Raw genomic sequence first — 21,277 nt, 5'->3', positions numbered from 1 at the left:
AAGTACAATCATCACACATTCAATCATTTGCCTCATATGTGTATGCTATACGCAAAATATTTTTTTTTGTTTACTGCATCATGCACGTTTGTATTCCTTTTGTCCTGGATGCAGTACAAGCCTGATCCTAAAATGGTCACCGGTAGCCTTCTGCATGATAGGCTAACACCAAGATGGCTGACTAAACTCTCAAAATCGTGAGACATCGGCATTCATCTACCATTCAGTGCACTAGGCAGCTCCCTCTCATCCTGTGGTTGGGCCGCTGTTGCTTTTTAGAGCACCCAATGCCTCCTTTACATTATGTTGCTAGGTCACTGCTACTTTTTAGCATAGCTGACAGCTATTTTCATCCTTCTGCTGGCCAGTGCTTCATGGTGTCACTCCAAGATTGCTGCCCCGAAGTACTAATCTCATGAGATGTCAGCCGACCATCTGGCTTTCCGCGTGCCAAGTGGCTTCCTGTCACCCTGCTGCCAGACTGCTGATACCTTCCAGTGCCCCCGGTACCTCTTTTTCACCATCACCTGCCGCTCTTCAGTGCACCAGGTGGCTTCTTTTCATCCTGCTACTATGTCACTGATGACAACCGGGTCTGCCTTGAAATTCAAAGGGCAAGCCAGGACTGTAGACTTTTCCATTGCTTGTTCACAACTGGTAATAAGCCAGGCAACAGAGAGTCCCTCACCTCATTCTAGTGTGAACAATCTCAAAGTGTATCTTTCCTCTACTATTCTTCTCTCTGTCCTCTGTCTCTTTCTCCCCTGCTGTTTTTCTCTTCTACTCTTTCTCTTTTCTCCTTTCTCTCAGTAGTTCTCAATTTCTCCCTCTTCTCCTTTTCATCCCACTCTAGCTTCTATTCATCATCTACCTTGGTCTGGATATGTTTTAGGAGGACAATAAATATCCAACACTTTCTATTGATTTGCACTGTAGTTGCCAATGGGAGTTTGGGGTACACTATTAAATATCTCTGTTTCCGCTAGTTTCTCAAGGTTGGGTAACAGTTTTTGTCCATACATACATCTTTTTTTGCAGTTCATAGAACAGGAACCAAGCCCTACAAGGCATCAAAGAGCTGTAAAGATGGCTGCCAAGAAACACAAGGGAAGGAAAAGGGCACACGAGTTTCTCTATTTCTCCATTGATCTATCCTCATCCATTCCCATCTAAAATATATTCCTTCATCCTGACATAGCAACACATTGAAAAATGTACATCTATTTACATAAGTCAACAGCCACAAACCTTCAAGCCAAGCAGCCGACAAACCTCAATCCGCCGATTCATATGGCTGAGTAGAGGGGCGAAGAGAACGATGATGGCATTAGGGGAGGGCAGATTCAGACAGAAAGGTAGGAAGAAAGAGCAGAGGTGGGCATCGAGAGTGGCTCAGGCAACCAGCATAAGAGTGGGTTGAAAGCAGGGGCAGGTGACGGAGGTTTCAGACACAAAACATTTGCTTAATCAAACATGTTAATAGAACGAATATGCTATTCGAGGGTGATACTCTGCTCCAACCCTCTAAAAACATAAAGGTGGATGAAGAGAAGCCGTGGTCCATGCAGGGAACCGCGGTGGGGCGCTGGGGCAGTGTAAGGGGGGATGTCGAGGCACGATGCAGAGGAAAAAATAAATAAATAATTAATTTTCCCTCTGCATCATCCCTTGAAATCCCCCCTTACACCGCCCCACCACCCCACCGTTGTTACCTGCACGGACCGCAGCTAAAAGAGTACCCAATAGTCTATGAAACAAAGGCAGCTGTACCAGTGCAAGCTTCCATAACACACAGAAAACAAGCATTGGCATAGCCAATAGGTCTCGCTTTTGGGACCTTCTAAGTATTTCGTTATGCAGCACAATATCCTTGGTGCAACCACATCAACTGTTGCGTGGCTAAACACTTATAAGGTCCCAAAGGCGAGACCTATTGGCTATGCCAATGCTTGGTGTGGTTGTGTGTGTGGTTGTGTGTGGTTGTGTGTGTGTGTGGTTGTGTGTGTGTGGTTGTGTGTGTGTGGTTGTGTGTGTGTGTGTGGGGTTGTGTGTGTGGTTGTGTGTGTGTGTCTGTGGGTGTGGTTGTGGTTGTGGGTGCGGGTGTGGTTGTGCGTGTGTGTGTGTGGATGTGTGGGTTGGGTGTGGTTGTGTGTGTGGTTGTGTGTGGTTGTGTGTGTGTGGTTGTGGTTGTGTGTGGTTGTGGTTGTGTGTGTGTGTGTGTGCGGTTATGTGTGTGTGGTTGTGTGTGGGGTTGTGTGTGTGTGTGTGGTTGAGTGGGTGGTTGTGTGGGTGGTTGTGTTTGGTTGTGTGTGTGTGTGGTTGTATGTGTGTTTGTGTGTGTGGTTGTGTGAGTGGTTGTGTGTGTGGTTGTGTGTGTGTGTGGTTGTGTGTGTGGTTGTGTGTGTGGTTGTTGTTGTGTGTGTGGTTGTGTGTGAGGTTGTGTGTGGTTGTGTGTGTGTGGTTGTGTGTGTGTGGTTGTGTTTGTGGTTGTGTGTGGTTGTGTGTGTGTGTTGATGGTTGTGTGTGTGTGTGTGGTTGTGTGTGTGGTTGTGTGTGTTGTGGTTGTGTGTGTGGTTGTGTGTGTAGCTGTGTGTGTGGTTGTGGCTGTGTGTGTGGTTGTGCATGTGTGTGGGTGTGTGGGTGTGGTTGTGTGTTTGTGTGTGGTTGTGGGCATGTGTGTCTGTGTGGTTGTGGGTGTGGTTGGGTGTGGTTGTGTGTGTGGTTGTGTGTGTGTGGTTGCTTGTGTGGTTGTGTGTGTGTGGTTGTGCGTGTGGTTGTGTGTGTGGGTGTGGTTGTGTATGTGGTTGTGTGTGTGGTTGTGTGGTTGTGGCTGTGTGTGTGGTTGTGCGTGGGTGTGTGGGTGTGGTTGTGTGTTTGTGTGTGGTTGTGGGCATGTGTGTCTGTGTGGTTGTGGGTGTGGTTGGGTGTGGTTGTGGTTGTGTGTGTGTGTGTGGTTGAGGGTGTGGTTGTGTGTGTGTTGTTGTTTGTGTGGTTGTGTGTGTGTGGTTGTGTGTGTGGTTGTGGTTGTGTGTGTGGTTGTGTGTGTGGTTGTATTTGTGTGTGTGTGTGTGGTTGTGTTTGTGGTTGTGTGTGTGGTTATGTGTGTGGTTGTGTGTGGGGTTGTGTGTGGGGTTGTGTGTGTGGTTGTGTGGTTGTTGTGTGTGTGGTTGTGGGTGTGGTGTGTGTGTGGTTGTGCATATGTGTGTGGTTGTGTGTGTGTGGTTGTGTGTCTGTGTGGTTGTATGTGTGGTTGTGCATGTGGTTGTGTGTGTGTGTGGTTGTGTGTGTGTGTGTGGTTGTGTGGTTGTGTGTGTGGTTGTGGTTGTGTGTGTGGTTGTGGTTGTGTGTGTGACAGTAATACTAAAAGCATCTCAAAATAACGGAACACAAACATCGAGTTTGTGGAAAGAGAAAGCACGTTGTAAGTCAAACGGGTGCAGCAAAGCATTAACACAACAACAAAACAAACAAGATCACTTAGCGAAGACTGAGTGCTGATAATGGATACACACAGCCCATCATCTTAAGAGTTCGATTGCAGCCAATGTGCACTCAAACCTGCCCCCTCCTTGTGAGTTGCACCCCATATTTCATGAGTTGTAACTGCTGCACCCACCATAGCGCTTTGAGATCTAAAGCGCTACATAGGTCTAATCGATTAACCAGTCGCCAACATGCTGTGCTTTTAAAGAGAATGTGCCATAAGTTTCCAGCTTCCTCATCATGTCCTCATGAAAGCGCCAACGAAAGGACTCCCTGAATGGTGCAATGGACATGAAGAAGCCGCTGCGATCAGAAATAAACACTGTGTACGTTGTCCAGTTTCACAGTAACATTTCCTTAATGTTCTTTAAGTCACAAAACAGTAATACTAAAAGCATCTCAAAATAAAGGAACACAAACATCGAGTTTCTGGAAGGAGAAAGCACATTGTAAGTCAAACGGGCGCAGCAAAGCATTAACACAACATGTTCTTTGATGTTTGATGTTCTTTGAACGAAAACATCAAAGGGGCGCCACAAAAGTGATCGTGTGTGAAAGTGAAAGTGATCACGGGCGCTTAATGAGCATGACGAGGTTTGCCAGCCTCTGCTCCTAAGCACGCGCCCGCGCACATGCACTGTAGCTCTAGGCTGTCCATGTTAGCATTTTTTTGAGCCCTCACAAAAAGTCTCGCCAGTCTAGAGCATGCGCTGGGTCAGGCGAGACCTAAAAAGTATGAGAGGGCAACAGCAGTGCAAGCTTTCTTTCTCAAATACGGAACATCTATAGTAGAGGTGATCGCTATGACAATCTTCTTCACACACAAAACAGGTAGAGCACTGGCAGAGGAAAGGCAGGTTGTTTACCATAAAGCCCAGACAGTAAAAAAACTGACTGTGGGATCTGAGGCCGATTCCTGCTCCAGCACTCTATATGGTGTAGGCTCTGCCCCACACAGTGTAAGCCAGAGGCAGAGAGGTGCAGAGCCTGGGCCTACTCTGAGGTACTTCTACCATAACAGTATATGCCAAACAGGGGCCAGCTTGCAGGGTTGGGGCCTCTAGAACTGCCCTATACAGGTCACCAAAGATCCAATGCTTCTTCTGCTGTCCCCCAGTGGTTCCCATCTCGTGGCTGAGAGCCCCTAAGACTGCTCTTATCTACAGGCAGCTGTTAAGAGGGCTCTCAAATCAGAATTATGGAGTGTTTGACTCCGTTCATGGTGTGAGAAGTTGGCTTGGTATATGCTGTCCACTAGTTATAGTGGGCACCTTGTACCAGTCCAAACACAACCCTTATTGATGAATAGGTTTAAACACAACCTTTATTGAAAGTTATTCTAGTGGTAGCTATGGAGAGCAGCCTTCTGGGTAAGTCTTGAAGGAGTGTAAAGCAGCTTGGTTTACCAGATTATAACCTCTTGAATCACTAAATGAAAGGAGAACCACACAAGGTATATATAAAATATATGTATTTATTTCTAAACACTCACTACTAATCTCTTTATGAGATTAGAGTCCAAGATACACAATAATACAGTTCTAAAATAACAATAAGATGCACAATATACAATGGGCCCCGGGGGGAACCAAACCATATACTAAGAAAGTGGTATAAGAACCACGACTTGACTAGACACAGTGCCTAGAGCATGTAGAATCGCTGGGATCTCAAGGAACCACCCAAGGTAGTGACACAGGAGACCCATGGGGGACGCGTGCAGTGTGAGAACACAGGCGCGAGCCCCGTACTATTCAATGGGAAAGTCCCGGTTGGAATTTTAGAAGTTAAGGACACTTAGGAGAGGACTTTGAGCAAACCCCTTTAGACTTAGGGGATTCTAGGGCCAACACCCACGGGAGCACCAGAGTACTCGAGTTACCTCACCCAGGGAAGCTGAGTGCATAGGTGTCAAATGGTGTCAGGAATCGTTGTTGATTTCAATGGCGATCTGCTGCAAAGTGCTGCTGCCGGGAAGAAGAAAAGTGTCCGGTGTGATCCAAGCCTGGATCAAAGATCAGAAGAACCTGAAAGCAGAGGGGACAGAGTCTGGGTCACTTGCCAGTGACCAGGGGCACGATAGACGAATGCCTACCGATGTCGGGTGTTTCTGGTGCGAAGAGGTGAAGCTTGACTCTGCAGCCACAAGGACCAGGAGGCGTCGACGATGACCAGGAGCGGGATTCAAGCTGTCCCACGAAGGATGTTGAGTGCTGCAGTGTCGGTGCTCGTACTGAACCCAACAAGTCTTGGCAACAGCAACCCATGCAGGAAGAGAAAAGATGCTTCGATGTGGACCAACAAGGTCCTGGGGACTCCCCAAGCTATGCAGAGTCAGGGCACATCTGGAGCAACCAGGTAAGCCCAATTAAAGTTAAAGTTGCCTTCACAGGGACCCACCAGTCGACGAAACAGGGAGAGAAATCACACAATACCAGCCCACGGGACACTCGGTGAGTGTAGGCCAGTTATCTTCAGTGGAGACACTGCTCAGGGTGTGGACTACAAGTAGCCTAAAGCACAGCCTCAAGGATTGACGAGAAGCATATGCACTTGCAAATGTGCACGGTGTCTAGGGGTTCCGGTTCCACGGTCCCCACGAAAGTTACTGGTCTCAGTTGAGAGCTCGGGTCGGCCTCTGGGAAATCTGGGAACCCACCTCCTATGTTGCAAATTCTTTGGAGTCCGGTGGGAGCTTCGGAGATGCAAACCGGTCAGATGCGTCTTAGGTGCTTGCCTTGCAGGGGAGTAATTCCTTTTCTCCAAGGGAGATTCTTCAGTCATCTAGTGCCTTGTAGATCGTCGAAGTTCCAGGATTATGTATCAGAGTTTCATCCAGGTACATCTAAAGTCCTGTAGCCAGGGGTTCCTATCTTATACCCAAGGAAGGGGTGGTAAAAACTCTAGGGACCCACCTATGGGAGGGTCAGGAAAGAGGGGTGGCTACACCCATTTCCTTTGTCCAATTTCGCGCCAGAGCGGGGGCTGGTAGCCCCTGCAACCGGTCTGAGCTGCACTATGCACAGGGACACCAAATATGCCCCCAGTGCAGACATCAAAGTACTTTTGGAGTGCACCCACCCTGCCCCAATACACTAAAGCTTGTCTGGGAGGTGGTTACACCTCCCTATGACAGGAAACCTATTGTCCAGGCCTCCCCTGCTGGAGTTTTGTCCAGCAGCAGGAGGGCAGACTCGTGTCTGTGGCTGGCAGCATCCATTTTGTGATGCCAGGGTCTGTAAAGCTGGTTCCAGGTATACCGGTGCTGTCATGTTTCTCCCTCTAGTAGGGTGGAATCATACCTCCCACATGAGTTACTGGTGTGGGGGTATGATTCCAAGGTGTTTGACACCAAACACATGTTTCCATGCAGCCATTCCAAAGTTATCATTTACCACGAGGTTATAATGCACTTAAGAGTATATGGTTTGGCTGCATCACAAACAACGCCGAAATAAAGGTTCCGAAAGCTGCAGAGGACTCTTCTCATGCATGGGCACCCTCTCACATGAAACCCAGCACACTACCTTCAGGATTGTTAAGGCCTGCCATAGGGGTGACTGATAGGTTTACATGTGCAGTCATATAGAGAGATATAGGTAACCTATATCTCAGTAAGGGGTGCATACACCACCTTACACAGGCTGCTGTAGCAGACCTGTTGTGTCATTTTATATGGCTTCCCAGGGGTGGCACAATACATGCTGCAGCCCCTGGAAGGCTTCTGGGGTACCTATGCCCTGGGTACATAGTATACCGTATACTAGGGACTTATAAGGGTACCCCAGAATCCAATCTGGAGTGTACCTAAAGTACTGGTAATCAATTTAGAGAGGAAGTAGCTAGGCTGGGGTCCTGGTTAGCAGGGCTCCAGCCAGTCTAAAGGCGAAAAACAGTGAAACATCAGCAAAAAGTGGGGGTAACTATAAGAAACAGATCCTACTCTCCTACACAGGGGACCAAGGAGCAGACGGGGGATCCTGGACCTTAACCATGGGGGTTGAGGTCACTTGCCACTGATGCCCCAGGGCTCACTGTACTATGACTCTACAAACTAGGTCATGTACAACCCCTTCCTCAGTTAACTATCAGGGTAGTGAGGATAAGTTGTGACAGGCTTCTCAGTCACATAGTGTGGCATGCTCGAGGTTAGCACTTAGCGATCCACCAACAGACACAATAATACGAATGTCTAGCCCAGTGCTTGTCGTCTCAAGAAAGAAAGTACTTTAACCACCCGCCCCTCTGCTAGACCCCCTCGCTAAAGGTCTCTCCCTTGTAGGAGTCAGGAGTTAGTGTGAATCAATTTCAAGTGCAACATTATACCCAATTTAAGATGAACCCTCAGTCTTTTTAGTGTTACCACCTTCTCAGGTTGGATACCATGTTTAGTCCCTGGTTTTTTTTTTGCAGATTTATATAGCGCAAATTCGACCCAAAGGTATTGGAGCGCTTTACGTAAGCACCAGTTACGTTACACAAGGACACATTCATTTTTTTGGTAGGCACGGGGAGATTAAGTGATTTGCCCAGAGTCACAGGATGTGGAGTCGACCCCGAGGCTCGAACCTTGGTTTCCCAGCTCCAAAATCGGCAGTCTAGCCATGAAACCACATCCTCTCCTGTTTGCCTGGTATAAATATCAGATCACCTCCATATCCTAAGGGGTCGTGACTTCACCCTGCAACCTGTACCTGGACTCTGTCTGTTGCGAGTCCTGCTCTGCCCAGTGGTGCCAATCCAGTCTTCGGCCCATGGAATTAAGTTTTCAGTGCTGCAACCCAGAGAATGTACACCGTGATGCCGTTGCACTGATTGGAATCGGCGCATTTCCTTCTAAACCAACACATCGTCACTGCAGCCTGAACCGCAGACCCCTCATTGCCGACTGTGTGACGCATTGTTCCCTGTTTCTGACGTATGTCTAACTTTGCATGGCTCAGCACCAGCTTATTGCTTCATGCTGTACACATCGCATACGGACCAGCGGTTTGACAATGATGCATCACTCCAACGTTCATTGCATCTTGACTCTCAACGCATCCTTGACTTTGTGCATCTCGGAATCGATGCATCGCCCCATCTGCGAGATTGACAGTGACGCAACGCCTCCCTTGCTCCATGAATCTCCTCCACGTCGATGCATTGAAGGTACTGTTCAGCTGGCCAAGGCAGGCCCCTGTGTCTGACTTGTGCTCTTTTGCAGTTGGCCTGAACTTTTGGATTTGCCCCAGTCAAGCACGACCAGATAGCCCCGGTTGGCGTTATTTGTTTCTAAGCACTACAAAACAGTTTATTCTTTAAATTTAGTATCTTGATTTCTACTTATTCGATTGTTGTCATTTTGGTCTTTTTTTACTCATAAAAATATTCTCTATTTTTCTAAACTGGTGTGGAGTCTTTTTGTGGTGTTTGCACTGTGTTACTGTGTGTTGGGTGCACAAATACTTTTCACATTGCTTCTTAGTTAGCCTGACTGCTCTGTGCCACGTTACAAGAGGGGGAGCATGAGTTAATTTAGAATGTGTTACTGACCTACCTTGACTGAGATTGTGGTTCCTTCTTGGACTGGGTGCATACCTCTGCCAACCAGAATCAGAATTTCTAACACAGGTCAGGTCACAAGTATCTATTATGGGTAATATTAAATGGCTAATGCGTCACCTGCAAACTTCTAACTGGCTTAGCTTACATTTTTTTTTGTTCTGTTTTTTGGGGATTTTTATATAGCGCAAACTTGACCCAAAGGTATTAGTGCACTTTACATGAGCACCAGTTGCGATACAGATAGGCACATTCATTTTGTTAGGCACAGCGAGATGAAGTGATCTGCCCAGAATCACAGGATGTTGAGCGTCGGTGCCGAGGCTCGAACCCGATTCCCCAGCTTCGAGGTCGACCGCTCTAGCCATTAGGCCACATCATTCAAATCTTTGCAGTGTTCAATCTAACTTGGACTGTACAGATGTTGATAAAATGAACACCATTGAGTTGGTCGCTAATATTAGGTGCAAAAATAATTTTGTTTGCATTTTGTGCTATGTAAAGAGTCATTATTGGTATATTTGTGCATGTAAACCCACACACTTCATGATACAACATGATCTTTAGCATCTTCTCCGTTTCTTTGTAGACCATTTGACTTTTTCAAAAAACCTTCAGATCTTAGTTCATCTATTCACATGCTAATGTAATCAATTAAACTCTGACTGCATCTGTGTTTCCCCGATGACCTGCTGAGCCTGGCAGCAAGATGTGAGTGTTGAGTTCCGACAACTACTAAGCATTCATGGAGAAAAATTAAAGAGAAAGCTGTAAGAGGTGCTCTTTCCTTTCACTAATCTGAGATTGTTTTCAAGACTGAAGCACAGGCTTTACTATAGAGGGTCAGGATGGTGCACGTAAGAGAGCTTGGGGCATATTATCAAGACAGGCGATAAAATTATCGCCGTTTTAGCGGCAGAAATCTGCAGCTAAAACAGCGATAATGGGCTTGATAATATGCCCTTGAGAATTCCCATAGAAGCCCATGTTAGATGTGAAGGACATCTAACCTGGGCTTCAATTGGAATTCCATAGAGCATATTATCAAGCCCATTATCGCCGTTTTAGCGGCAGTTTTCTGCTGCCAAAGCGGCGATAATTTCATCGCCTGTCTTGATAATATGCCCCCTTATTCGTTGTGTTGCCGGCGTTGCACACCAGATACAACACAAAGTTCCCGAGTGGGCTGGTGCCATAGTTTGAAGACCTCTGCCTAAATGTGATAAAGCAAATATTTCTCTAATACGATATTATTGATTCTATTTGTCTTTGAACAATTGTAAAGCGCTCTGATACCCAAAGGGTCATGTTCACGCTGTATCAAACTTTCAAAATGAAATAAATAACTAAAGTAAATCGTATTCACTGCATATGTAACTCGTGTAACTGCTACTTTGCAACTATGTCAAGCTCTTTGATACCTTCGGGTCAAGTTTGCGCTATATAAAAATCAATAAAATAAAATAAATCAAAACTATTACATGTTGCTAACATGAACTATAATTAAAGCAGCTGATATTCGTTGTTATATCTTTCACTTTTAATAAGAATGTTTGTTAGATTACTATTTCCATTACATCTCTTTAACTACTAATGATGGGATAATTGCTCAGAAGCTAGTAATTCTGAAAACCTTGAAACCTATGGATCCCAAACCTTTCAGAGGCAGGAAAACAATGTAACTATATAAGATTCCAATCCTACCTCTCCCTAATCTCTGCAATACATTTGTTTCCAAGCTATATGTCAAACTTTTGTGACCCAGCAGTGACCCCCTCAATGATTACGTCAGAAATCTACTGACTCATCAAGGGGCATATTAACCTCTTCAGTGCCCATGACGAGCTGGACTCGTCATGGGCCGCGGTTGCGCTGTGCCCATGACGAGTCCAGCTCGTCATGAACCCCGCCCGCTAATGCAACGGCCGGCACAGGGCGGGGAAAGGGCGTGGCACTGAAGGGGTTAACAACAACTTGCGATAAATATCGCAAAGCACGCTTAGCGCTATTTCTCATATCGCTGGCTATCGCTGGATCACAATGCCGAGATAGCGCATTATTATCAAGGCTTGTCTCTGAGGCGATATGAAATCCAGCAATGGCGGCGAAAAGCACCAGTATCGCCTGAAAACAAGAGTTAAATTGGAGGAGATAAGGAGATCCTAGCTGATACGCCCCAGTGACCTTAACCCTACAATCCACCTCCCATTATGTAGATGGCTTAGTCAACTTTTAAGCAGGTGTTAAGATTCTGCGATAAGGGGGCTTAGCGCGATTAATCTTGTTGCTAAGCGGGTCTGCTGCAGGTTTGTTAATAAAGCGAAGTCTTGTTAGCGACTGTTTCCATGTAGTTTTGCTCCGGAACGCCTACTTTGCATGTCATGCAGGGCGATAAGAAAACGGGAGCAAACTCATGGAAACTAGCGCTAACAAGGCTTAGCGCGAGCTTGCTGATAGTGCGATGTGAATATCGCCGCTTTTCTGGCTTTTAAAGCCAGGAAAGCGGCGATATGGCCCTTGATGATATGCCCCTCGTGCTGTGGGAATCTGACACTTCCCTGCAGGGGTTGGTTCTGGAATGATGGAAGAAACAGTGGATGCTGGAGTTCAGCTGTGGACCACCATGGGACCCTAGGCCCTTCCTATAAAGTGTATCTGAGGCTACAGGTACACTTACAGTTTGCAGGTTAGAGTAGTAACATACAGCATGTGTAAAGAAGGAGCCTCTTACCTTCTGGGAGGACAGGGTGGACGCGCAGCAGTCGCCCCCATCATACCGGCAGTACGCCCGGTTGTTGATAATATCACACCAGCCATCGGCCTGGAAAGGCTGAGGAGGGAAGCAAAAGAGTGAGACATGGAAATGCCACTAGAGATATAGACAACAGAGACTGATGGGAGAGAAAAACATGAAGCAAAGGAGAGGATGGTTGAGTGACACAGAAGAGGGATGTATCACAGCACAGGTGCAAAAGAAGTAATAGAAAGAAAGGAGAGAAAAAGACTCATTACAGAAAAGGTAGATGAATTGAGGCAGAGGGGATAACTCTCTAGAAAGAGGGAAAAAGTGCACGGTAGTGAAAGTATTTTTTCTTCTTGTGGCTAAGTAAAATTTTCCCAACTCCTAAGGAAGGGGTTAAACTGTTGTGGTGTGGAGGGGCAATGGTGGTCTAGTCTCACCTTGGGCACCTAAACCAGCCCTGGAAAATAAAAGAGAATGTGAGCAAGTGCAACAAAACAAAGCAACATATGGGAAAGAGGTGAATCTAAATGGAACAAGAGAGAGAGACATATTGAGCAGGAACAAGCAGACTACAGAAAAGGGGAGGGAGGAAGATCAGAAGAGGAGAGAAATGGAGCGAGCAATATGGATAACATTAGCAGCCATATCATTGGCATATCATATTATACAAACCAATAAAGACAAACATTGACGAGTAGTTCTGGCAGTGATTGCTAGCCTTTTGGCTTTGTCGGTGCTTGTTTTCCTTGATCATGGTTTTATGTTGGAGGAGTGCCAATATAAAAAACTGGCTAAAAGAAAAAATATTCTTTGGTCTCAAAAAGCACACTTTGCCATAGTAGTTCCTGGAACAGAAGTGAACTTCTTTGTGGGGGATGTGCTCCTTGTGATTGAGCAGAATTCTGTAATGCACAGGGCAGTTGGCCAATGACTGAATTGGGCTGAACCATTGCCCTTGATTGACGCAATAACAAACCGGTTATAAAACGATATATGTATTTATGCCATAGAAAGAAAAATAAAAAACGCCCAATATCATTTTACTAAGAGCAATTTTATTAATAAACACACATTCACACCTATTTATTACTACAGTGCAAAGGTGAAAAGCCTATTTATTACCACAATTGTGTAAAATTCACATAAGAAAATAATTGTTTACTGCCTGATAGATTGAATGTTACAATTTATTACCATTGTTGAGAGCAGGGAGGCAAGACATGGACCACTCGTGACTTCACATCTTCTGATTAATAGGCCTTCACTGAACAATTCTATATCAGCGATAAAGCTTACAATAAAAAAAATGGTTGCATTATCCATTGTTGCAGACTGATGTGGGCTTAGACACATGCTTATATGACTCACTTAAGTACATTTACACTAAGACAAAATGACCTTCTATTCAGAGCCACACTTACAATCACCGGGTCTCATTTACGAGGCCTCTTGCACCACCAGAGCGTGACTTTTTTTGACTCTCCAGTGGCACAGTGTGCTGACCCATATTTACAAGGCCACGCAATGGCACTATGCGTGATTTTTCATGGCCTTGTAAATATGGTACTCTGTGCGAAAGGGAGTTCCATGAGTGTTGCTGTGGGTGTTCCCACGCAGCACTCATGGAACCCTAAGCATTCCCATATGCACAAGGTTTTGTAAACCTGGGAATGCATCAGATTCCAATGCCTCTCTGGTGCAACGAGAAAGAATACCTTTATTTCTCCTTGCAGATAAAGAGGAAAATACCTTTTTTGATTGGTTATGTGCAGGAAGGCACCCCTTCCTGCAGAAAAACAAGCATCCCTGCAACACAAGCAACATTGCTCCATGGCGCACAGGTGCCTGCGCTGGTGCATGGCAGCCCATTGTGCACCAGTGCAGGGGAAAAGGACATGAATGTGCCATATCGCATAGATACGGCGCATTCCTGCACTTTTCATTTGATGCAGGGCAGCGCAGCAAGATTCCATTGCAGGACTGCCCTGCGCCAAAACCTCATAAATGGGGCCCACCATTTGTATAACATGACTGTCTCAGAATAAGCACAGAGACACACACAGAGCCGCACACAGGATACACAAGGCGAAATATGGACCAGAGATAACTTCAAATGGAACGAGAGAGACAGATAACGAGCACGTAGTTAGCAGCCATATCATCAGTGAATTTGTTTATACAAACCAATAAAGACAAGCTTTGACTATTACATCTGGCAGTGACTGTTAGCCTTCGGGCTTTGTCAGTGGTTGCTTTGCTTGGTCATGGTTTTATGAAACATTTTGTTGGGAGAGGCGCCTGGTCCTTTTACAGTATTATGATGTTCAAAAATTACAAAATAATAAAGTACTAACATTAAAAAATGTGCTGCATAGTTTGCCTTTTCTTGCTGCATAATTTAGTCGAACCTGTCACATAATTTGGTGATCCCCTGATGCATAATTCCAGTGGCCCTGAGTATTTGTTTGATACCACTCGCACATACAGTTAAACTCAAAGGTTTAGCGACAGAATTAGAGGCACTGCAATGAAACAATACAACTGAAATACAAGCATTTTAAAAATCATGGGCCTAATTTACAAGGCCCCTAGTGGCACTTTTGCGCCAGTGGAGTGTAATTTTTGTGATGCTCCGGTGGCGCAATGTGCTGAAGCATATTTACAAGGCCACACGAAGCCACTTTGCATGGCTTTTCATGGCCTTGTACATATGTGCCCCTTTCACGCAGAACACTGTGTGAAAGGGGCATTCCCTGGGTGTTACTGTGCGTGTTCCCATGCAACACCCGTGGAATCTGAAACATTCCCAGATTTACGAGGAATTGCAATCCTGGGAATGCATCAGATTATTACTAGATCATAGATTTAAACCTCAAAAAAGATGAATAAGCAAATATTAATAGTATCACATAGGAGCGTATACTTTACAACACAATAAAATGGTAGAAGAAACTCAAAATAAGCAGCAACTGACATTAACAAAGAGAAAAGCACACTCCCTTTCACAATAGTATAGTCCTCTGCAAACTAAATTCGTACAGTTTTCAAATGTTCCCTGGCATTGTAAACAAAATCCTTATTTTATCTGTTCAAATATTGTTCTAAACAAACAATGCCAAACTTTACTACCAATTGATAACTCTGAAAAACCATAGTTGTCACAGTAATCAGAACAAGTGCTATAAAATGTTTCTAACAACACTTGACAATTACATTTCATGTATATCAATAACATGTTATAGAATTGTAGCAACAAAGATTGTTACTAGATGTAGTGATGTCATTAGTGATGTCACTTATGTCATTAATTATGTTACTTACGATGCCATCAATGATTTAATGTGTTATGTTATAGACAGCACAAGGGGTGGCACAAGTTATGGTTTATTCAGTCATGTCAAAGGTGATGCATAAGTGATGTAATCGGTGTTGTCACTTAAAATGACCAGACGTTATAAGTACTTAACTCTATTTAGGTCACTGACGTAAGCCAACACTCCATCTCAAGAATGCATCAAGTTCATAAACAACAGCCCAGTTTATAGATCTACAACCCCCTAAATAAAATCACGTTTTTCCATAAACAATGTCCTTGCATCATTTGTGCTACAAAACACATTATTTGGGTGCAATGGAACCTGGTACCCTGGAATCAGTCAGATAACAGACCGAGTGCCAGTGATGTATGCAGTAACGTATGTAGTAACATACACAGTACTGTCACAAGTCCTCTCCATGCCCCTTCTGTAAGGTTGGTGTAAAGTCCAAGATGATCATCATGGGAAGGCTGTTAAACATTTACTGGATCATTCAGGAGTTTAACAATATAATCAGGTTTGAACAGATGGAAGCCATTTGAGGACTTGTGAAAGTCGTGCTGCAGACTTTACTGTCACTCACTCTGTCACCTGACTGGTTTCAGGGTTTTAGAAGCTTGTTAGCAAGATTTTAGGAAGTGTGCTGCCAACAAATGCCTTGTATGTATGTGTGTGGCATTTGCATAGGGAAAACCTAGCTCAGAAGACAGTGGTGCGCTGTACTGGGTCAAGGGTAAGCATAAAGTCGGTGTGTGATAGGCGTGGTAGCTGGTTCATGGACCGTTCCTACATTGTGATGTGGGCTTGTTTTTGAAGTAGTGTGTCTTCAACTCTGTCTTAAATTCAAGCAGCACTTGGGTGCAACTTTCCGTATCTGCCTTTAATCTTCAGGCCCAGGGTCGGATATTGCTAGTGGCCACTCAGCCTTTCATCTTTCCTAAGGGGCATATCATCAAGAACCGGCGATAATTATCGCTAAGCGCACTTAGCGCTAGGATAATTATCGCCGGGTAACGTGGAATTTTATCGCTGAGATAGTGTGCTATTAGCAACGCTTATCTCAAAAGCGATAAAATTCCAAGTGCTAAATGCCAAATGTGAGATTATCGCTGGAAATCCAGTGATAATCTCACAAAGTTTGGCGATAGCTTGATGATAGGGCAAGGCATACTTAGCCATGATATCCACCTTCCATAGGATATCATGGCTAAGTCAGTCTTGAAGCAGGCGTAAGGAAAGTAGGGATAACAGAGGTTATCGCTACTTTGCTTGTCGCTCTGCAGGTTAGCGTGCCCATTGATAATTGGAGAAATGTCGCTTTGCGACATTTCTCCAGTTATGTCAGGGCTGGAACGCCCACTTTGCATCTCATTAGAGATGCAAAGCTGGGCGTTCAGAAAACAGGCGCTAATGCAAGGATTCACGCGATAGCGTGACCTTGCTGATAAGGCGATAAAATTATGGCCGCTTTTCGTCCGAAAACGGACGCAAAGGCGTCAATAATTTTATATCGCCTCCTTGCTGAATGCCCCATAATTCGCACAATGAGTACCACTGAGATAAGTAAGAACAACAACAACTTAAAACTGCCAATGGACAATTCGGATAGTGGCGTGTGCTATATAAGCACACATTATTATTCTCATAATTATTAATACTGTCATTATTCTATTACTGTAAATACTATTAGAACTAGTGTCATCATTAGTAGAAGTAATAGCACTCTCATTTGTATAGTGAATAATAGCAATATAAACAGTCCTACTGGAATTACTGGCATTATTATCATCACCATCATAGTCATTTGGGTCAAACATCATGTACGTCATTTGCGTTCCACAGACAGTGCTGCTTCACTCCCCTGACACACCTGTTTTAAGTGCTGTAATAATCTGGTCCAAAAATTGGCTCTAGTCAAAAATGTTAGGTCTGCGTTAGGGGCGGGCAGGAAATGGGCTGCCTGGCTGTGCCTGGTGGGCTGCACATGCGTCCACATTCTCTATTTCCGGGCCGCTTGCCAAAGCACTTCCTGTGGTGAGTAACAACACAGCTGCCAACGCTGCTAATGTGACTTGATGCTGCCCCACCTGGTCCAGCTGCAGTACATTCCAGGCCCAGTAAACCATAACATAGATAATACAGATCTGGAGGCTACTGCCCGCCCTGTGCCTCACCTCCTGAGGGATCTCTCCAAGAGTGTTGGCCTGACACAGAAAGGCATTCTCTCAACGTATATGTCTGTATGTATGTATGTGGTATTTCTATACAGCAACCCTAGCCAAAAGGCAGCAAATCGCTGTAAAAGTCAAAGACAATGATAAAGTCAAGGAGAGGAAGCTGGGTTGTGGACAGTGAATGCATTGTGATGTTGTGCCTGTAAGAACACAGATTCATTAATCCAGGCCATCTTTGGGCTAAGGGTTCATGTTTCTTTGCTTCCTTGCTACCTTTATCCGTGTCACATCCGAAAAGAATGGCCTTGATAGACTTGAGTTATGGAAAGTTATAGAGTAGTCATGGATGGTGGGAGTATGTGCAGTGGCAGCTGGTACAGGATGGGTTGGCGGGGTGGAGGGTGCGATGAGGTGAAAAAGAAAAAAACACAACTTACCTCTGCACACCTCCGTCTCTCTTCCATCGCCTTTCCTCCCAGAAGCAGGAAGCACACAGGCTCCCCAAAGCCATTCACGACACTGCTGTCACCAGCATGACAGCATCCTCGTGATTTGTCTGACTGACGTGGTTCAGCACTTAGACAAGGACTACGAGCCTGTGCATGATCTCCACCCAGTCTGTTCATTACAGGTGGGGGAGAACATGCTAAGTGTACATGTCTGTTTGGCCATCTTAGGCCGGCCAAACCGTCATGCGCACTTAAGTGCACATATTTCATCTTCCCTCTGTTGACTGTGATTACAAAGCCCCATCCTGCCTCAAACCTGGACTCAACATGGAAGAATAAAATGATAAAAACGTGTTATTATCATATTAAGTTTCCTTTTTTTCACTGCTGAAAAGCTGTGGGGCGACGCTCCTCAGCCTTAGCGGAGGAGCCTCCACCGGAGTTGGTGTCATTTGCACTTGATTCCTTTGTCAGGAAGCCTCATGTACACGCATATCCTCATTGCAACAGGCTGATTATGCATGGCTACTCTTGATGGTGCCAACAAGGTTGTGTTTTTGATCGTGTCAGTCATGTAGGGTGCTACTAGATTTTTTTGCTCTTTTTCACCTCTAGAGCGAGCATGGAACAGAATCCAAAACTGAATCAGAGCGCCATTGGTTGCTTAGTTGTGTCAAAGTGCAGTCTAAACTCTCTGTTTCAAAAACAGTCCAGGCCCAAACAAACATTTAATTACACTGGTGTCTTTGACATAATTTCATGAATGTGGCATAATGCTTTTTGCGCAAAATTATGAAATTGCACCATATTACGTAATTACACACTATTCCAAATCGTTGAGGAATCACACAAATGGGCAAAATGCAAGCAGCTGTTGCTCGTGCCACCTGTGCTTTTCGGTCAATCCTTTACCGCAAAATGCCTTTTCATCTCAAAAATTGAAGAGAAGAATAATTTTGCACTAAAATATAGCACTGAATGATGAATTCACATTTTGGGTAGTTACTCAAAAATTTACATAGTTTTCGTGAAATTTCACGTAATTGATGGAATCCATGTTTCATACAATCCTAAGACAGTCCATGCACTCTGAGGGCCAGATATTTAAAGAAGTTATGCAACGCAGCGCAGCACCCAAAGAGGCTGCGTTGTGTGACAGGGAGGGAGCAGGAGAGCACCATATCTACAGTTGATGTAGAGAGATGTTTTTAGTCGAAGGGCAGAGCTTGTGAGCTGTAGGATGGCTGCTTGAGCGCTCTGCTCCATGCAGCCGCCACATTATCCGTCCAATATCCTGCTTCAGAAACGCCGAATTCCTCTGTTTTGGAGTTGCGCTGTGACTAGGAGCATCTGGCCACTAGCGGAGCCGTTCGGGATCCCTCGGCTCAGCTCCTCTCCTAGAGCGGATAGCGTGACAGTCTGCTGCGGCCTACGCGATTCACGGAAGCATCGGTCTGGGGTGCGAGCAGGCGGCTGTGGTGCGGTGCCGTTCTCGCGCCTGAATAGCCACGCCCCTTTTTCGGCCCGGGAACGACACTCCTCATGGGCGATTGCTACTACGTCCTGACCCTGCGGATCGCTGTTTGAGGTGAGACGCCCTCCCGCAGTGCGAGATAAACACGCTACAGAGACCCCCGCACCTGTCTACATCGCAGGCAGGGGGTGGTGACGAGATTTGCAGGTGGATTGTGGCGCGCCCTGAGATGGGAGCTAGCTTGGCTGGGGCAGTACTGGCGATTGGTGTCTGATTTTGCCATTGTGGTCATAACAGCCCTTGCAGCTGTGGCAGGAGTGTGCCAGATTTGAGCCACTACCAAGAACGCTACAGCATTGAGCGGCGGCCATTTAGCGCAGTCCCACAACATGGTGTGATAAGGACCTGTGATGTGGAGCACTGAGGTACATCTTTCTCCCCCGTATGGCGCTGCAGGGCTAGCTGACACTAGCAGTGGACACTGTGAGCGGCTGTTCTAAGCTGGGTGACATCGCTATAAGTGCAACTGACGGTGTGGAGTGGACAGGGTCAGCCCGGCACCACAAACGTGTTATCATGGTTAAGCGCTGGGCGCCATATTGATTAACCGGCCTGCCTGCGGTGCGAAAGAAGGTGGGATTAACGACGAGCTGGCCTAGTCACCCCTGACAGGGAACAATTTTGACTGTCTGGACACTGTTGGGAGCCTGAGTGCACTGCGGAAGCATGGAGCGACTGGGCGGCGCTGTTGACTGGCCGTGATCTCTTCTGTTCTGGTGGGCTGGTGTTTGATCGCGCAGCACAAAGCAACAATGGGCAAAGTGGATAGAAATCAACCAAAAATCACGTTTGACCAAAAAAAGCCAAAAGGTCGAGAAAATGCGGTTGAGGAGGACAATTCCACGCAAGACCCACCGACTGAGGAGGTGGAAGGCGACATTCGCTCCAGGTTAGTCATGATGGAAAAAAACCTCCAGGGCAGTCTTGCAGGCTTAGGTGATAAAATTGATGCTCTCTCGTATCGTATGGACAGGATGTCTGAAAGGCTTGACAAGCATGCGGAGAGACTGGATATGACGGAGCGCAGGGTGACTGAGGTGTTGGAGGTGCAAACGTCGTTGGATACAGATCACCAAAAAATGGGGAGGTTCTATAAGTCCTGCAAGACAAAGCTGAAGATTTGGAAGCGCACTCACGTCGAAACAACCTAAGAATTACGGGGGTCCCTAAATCAACGCCAACTGGCAACATGGAGAAGTTTGTTGAGACACTGCTGACCACTCTACTGTGCAACGAGGCATTTTCTAACATCTTTGTGGTGGAGAGGGCGCATCGATCGTTGGGTCCATGCCCTTCCCCCCCCGGAGCACCTCCTAGACCTATAATAGCGAGACTGTTGAACTACAGGGACAGGGACTCTGAGCTAGCAGTTGCGAGAAACAAGCAGACACTGCAGTACGAGGTATCTAACATCTCCTTATACCCGGATTTTACGGCTCGTGTACAGGAAGCACGCAGACAATTTGCTCCACTCGAACGTCAGATGAGAGACCAGAACATAGACTACGCCATGCTCTACCCTGCCAGGCTACGGGTCAACAGGAATGGCCACTCGCGAATTTTCACTGTACCTAAGTCCTTGCAAAAAGCTTTGAAAGAAGGGGCTAAGGAGAAGCGACCTAGTCCGGAGAGAGCAGTTCAGGAGGGAGCAACTGGCGGCACCCTAGCAGAACAAGACTGAATCTGGTATTATGACAGACTCAATAGACAAATTTCATAGTATGATGGGCCACCTTGTTTCGAGGCTGGGGCGTGAGTCCGGGCTGTGAGAGGCTATGCTGATGGGTGGCAAATTATAAATCGACGTAGACTAAGATTACAGATACCAATTTACAGTCTCTCTTTGATTTTTGAGATGGGATCTTGCAGGCATCGTGACATTGAGTGGAGTTTTAAGTTGTAGGCGGGGCTCCTGCTTCTGAAGTGTGATAGTGCTGGCGGTGAATTGGAGTAGGTGCCATGTAACGCTACAGCACCTGTTTTTACTTGGTTCGCAACATCTGCCCACGCGTGAATCACACTGTTTGTGTTTT

The 21,277-nt window shown here is 45.9% G+C and overlaps 1 protein-coding gene across 1 annotated transcript in view; it reads right to left on the bottom strand.

Moving 5' to 3' along the window:
* Window positions 1-21,277, bottom strand: part of PAPPA2 (pappalysin 2) — a 687,952-nt gene that overhangs the window by 20,801 nt on the left and 645,874 nt on the right. Inside the window, exon 21 of the mRNA XM_085601602.1 lies at window positions 11,759-11,857. Coding sequence (XP_085457728.1) covers window positions 11,759-11,857 — 99 coding nt within the window. The remainder of the gene's footprint in view (window positions 1-11,758; window positions 11,858-21,277) is intronic.

Source organism: Triturus cristatus, chromosome 4_2 (genome assembly GCF_964204655.1).
Source record: "Triturus cristatus chromosome 4_2, aTriCri1.1, whole genome shotgun sequence".
Classification (NCBI taxonomy): domain Eukaryota; kingdom Metazoa; phylum Chordata; class Amphibia; order Caudata; family Salamandridae; genus Triturus; species Triturus cristatus.
This window is presented reverse-complemented; position numbering and strand designations above follow the sequence as displayed.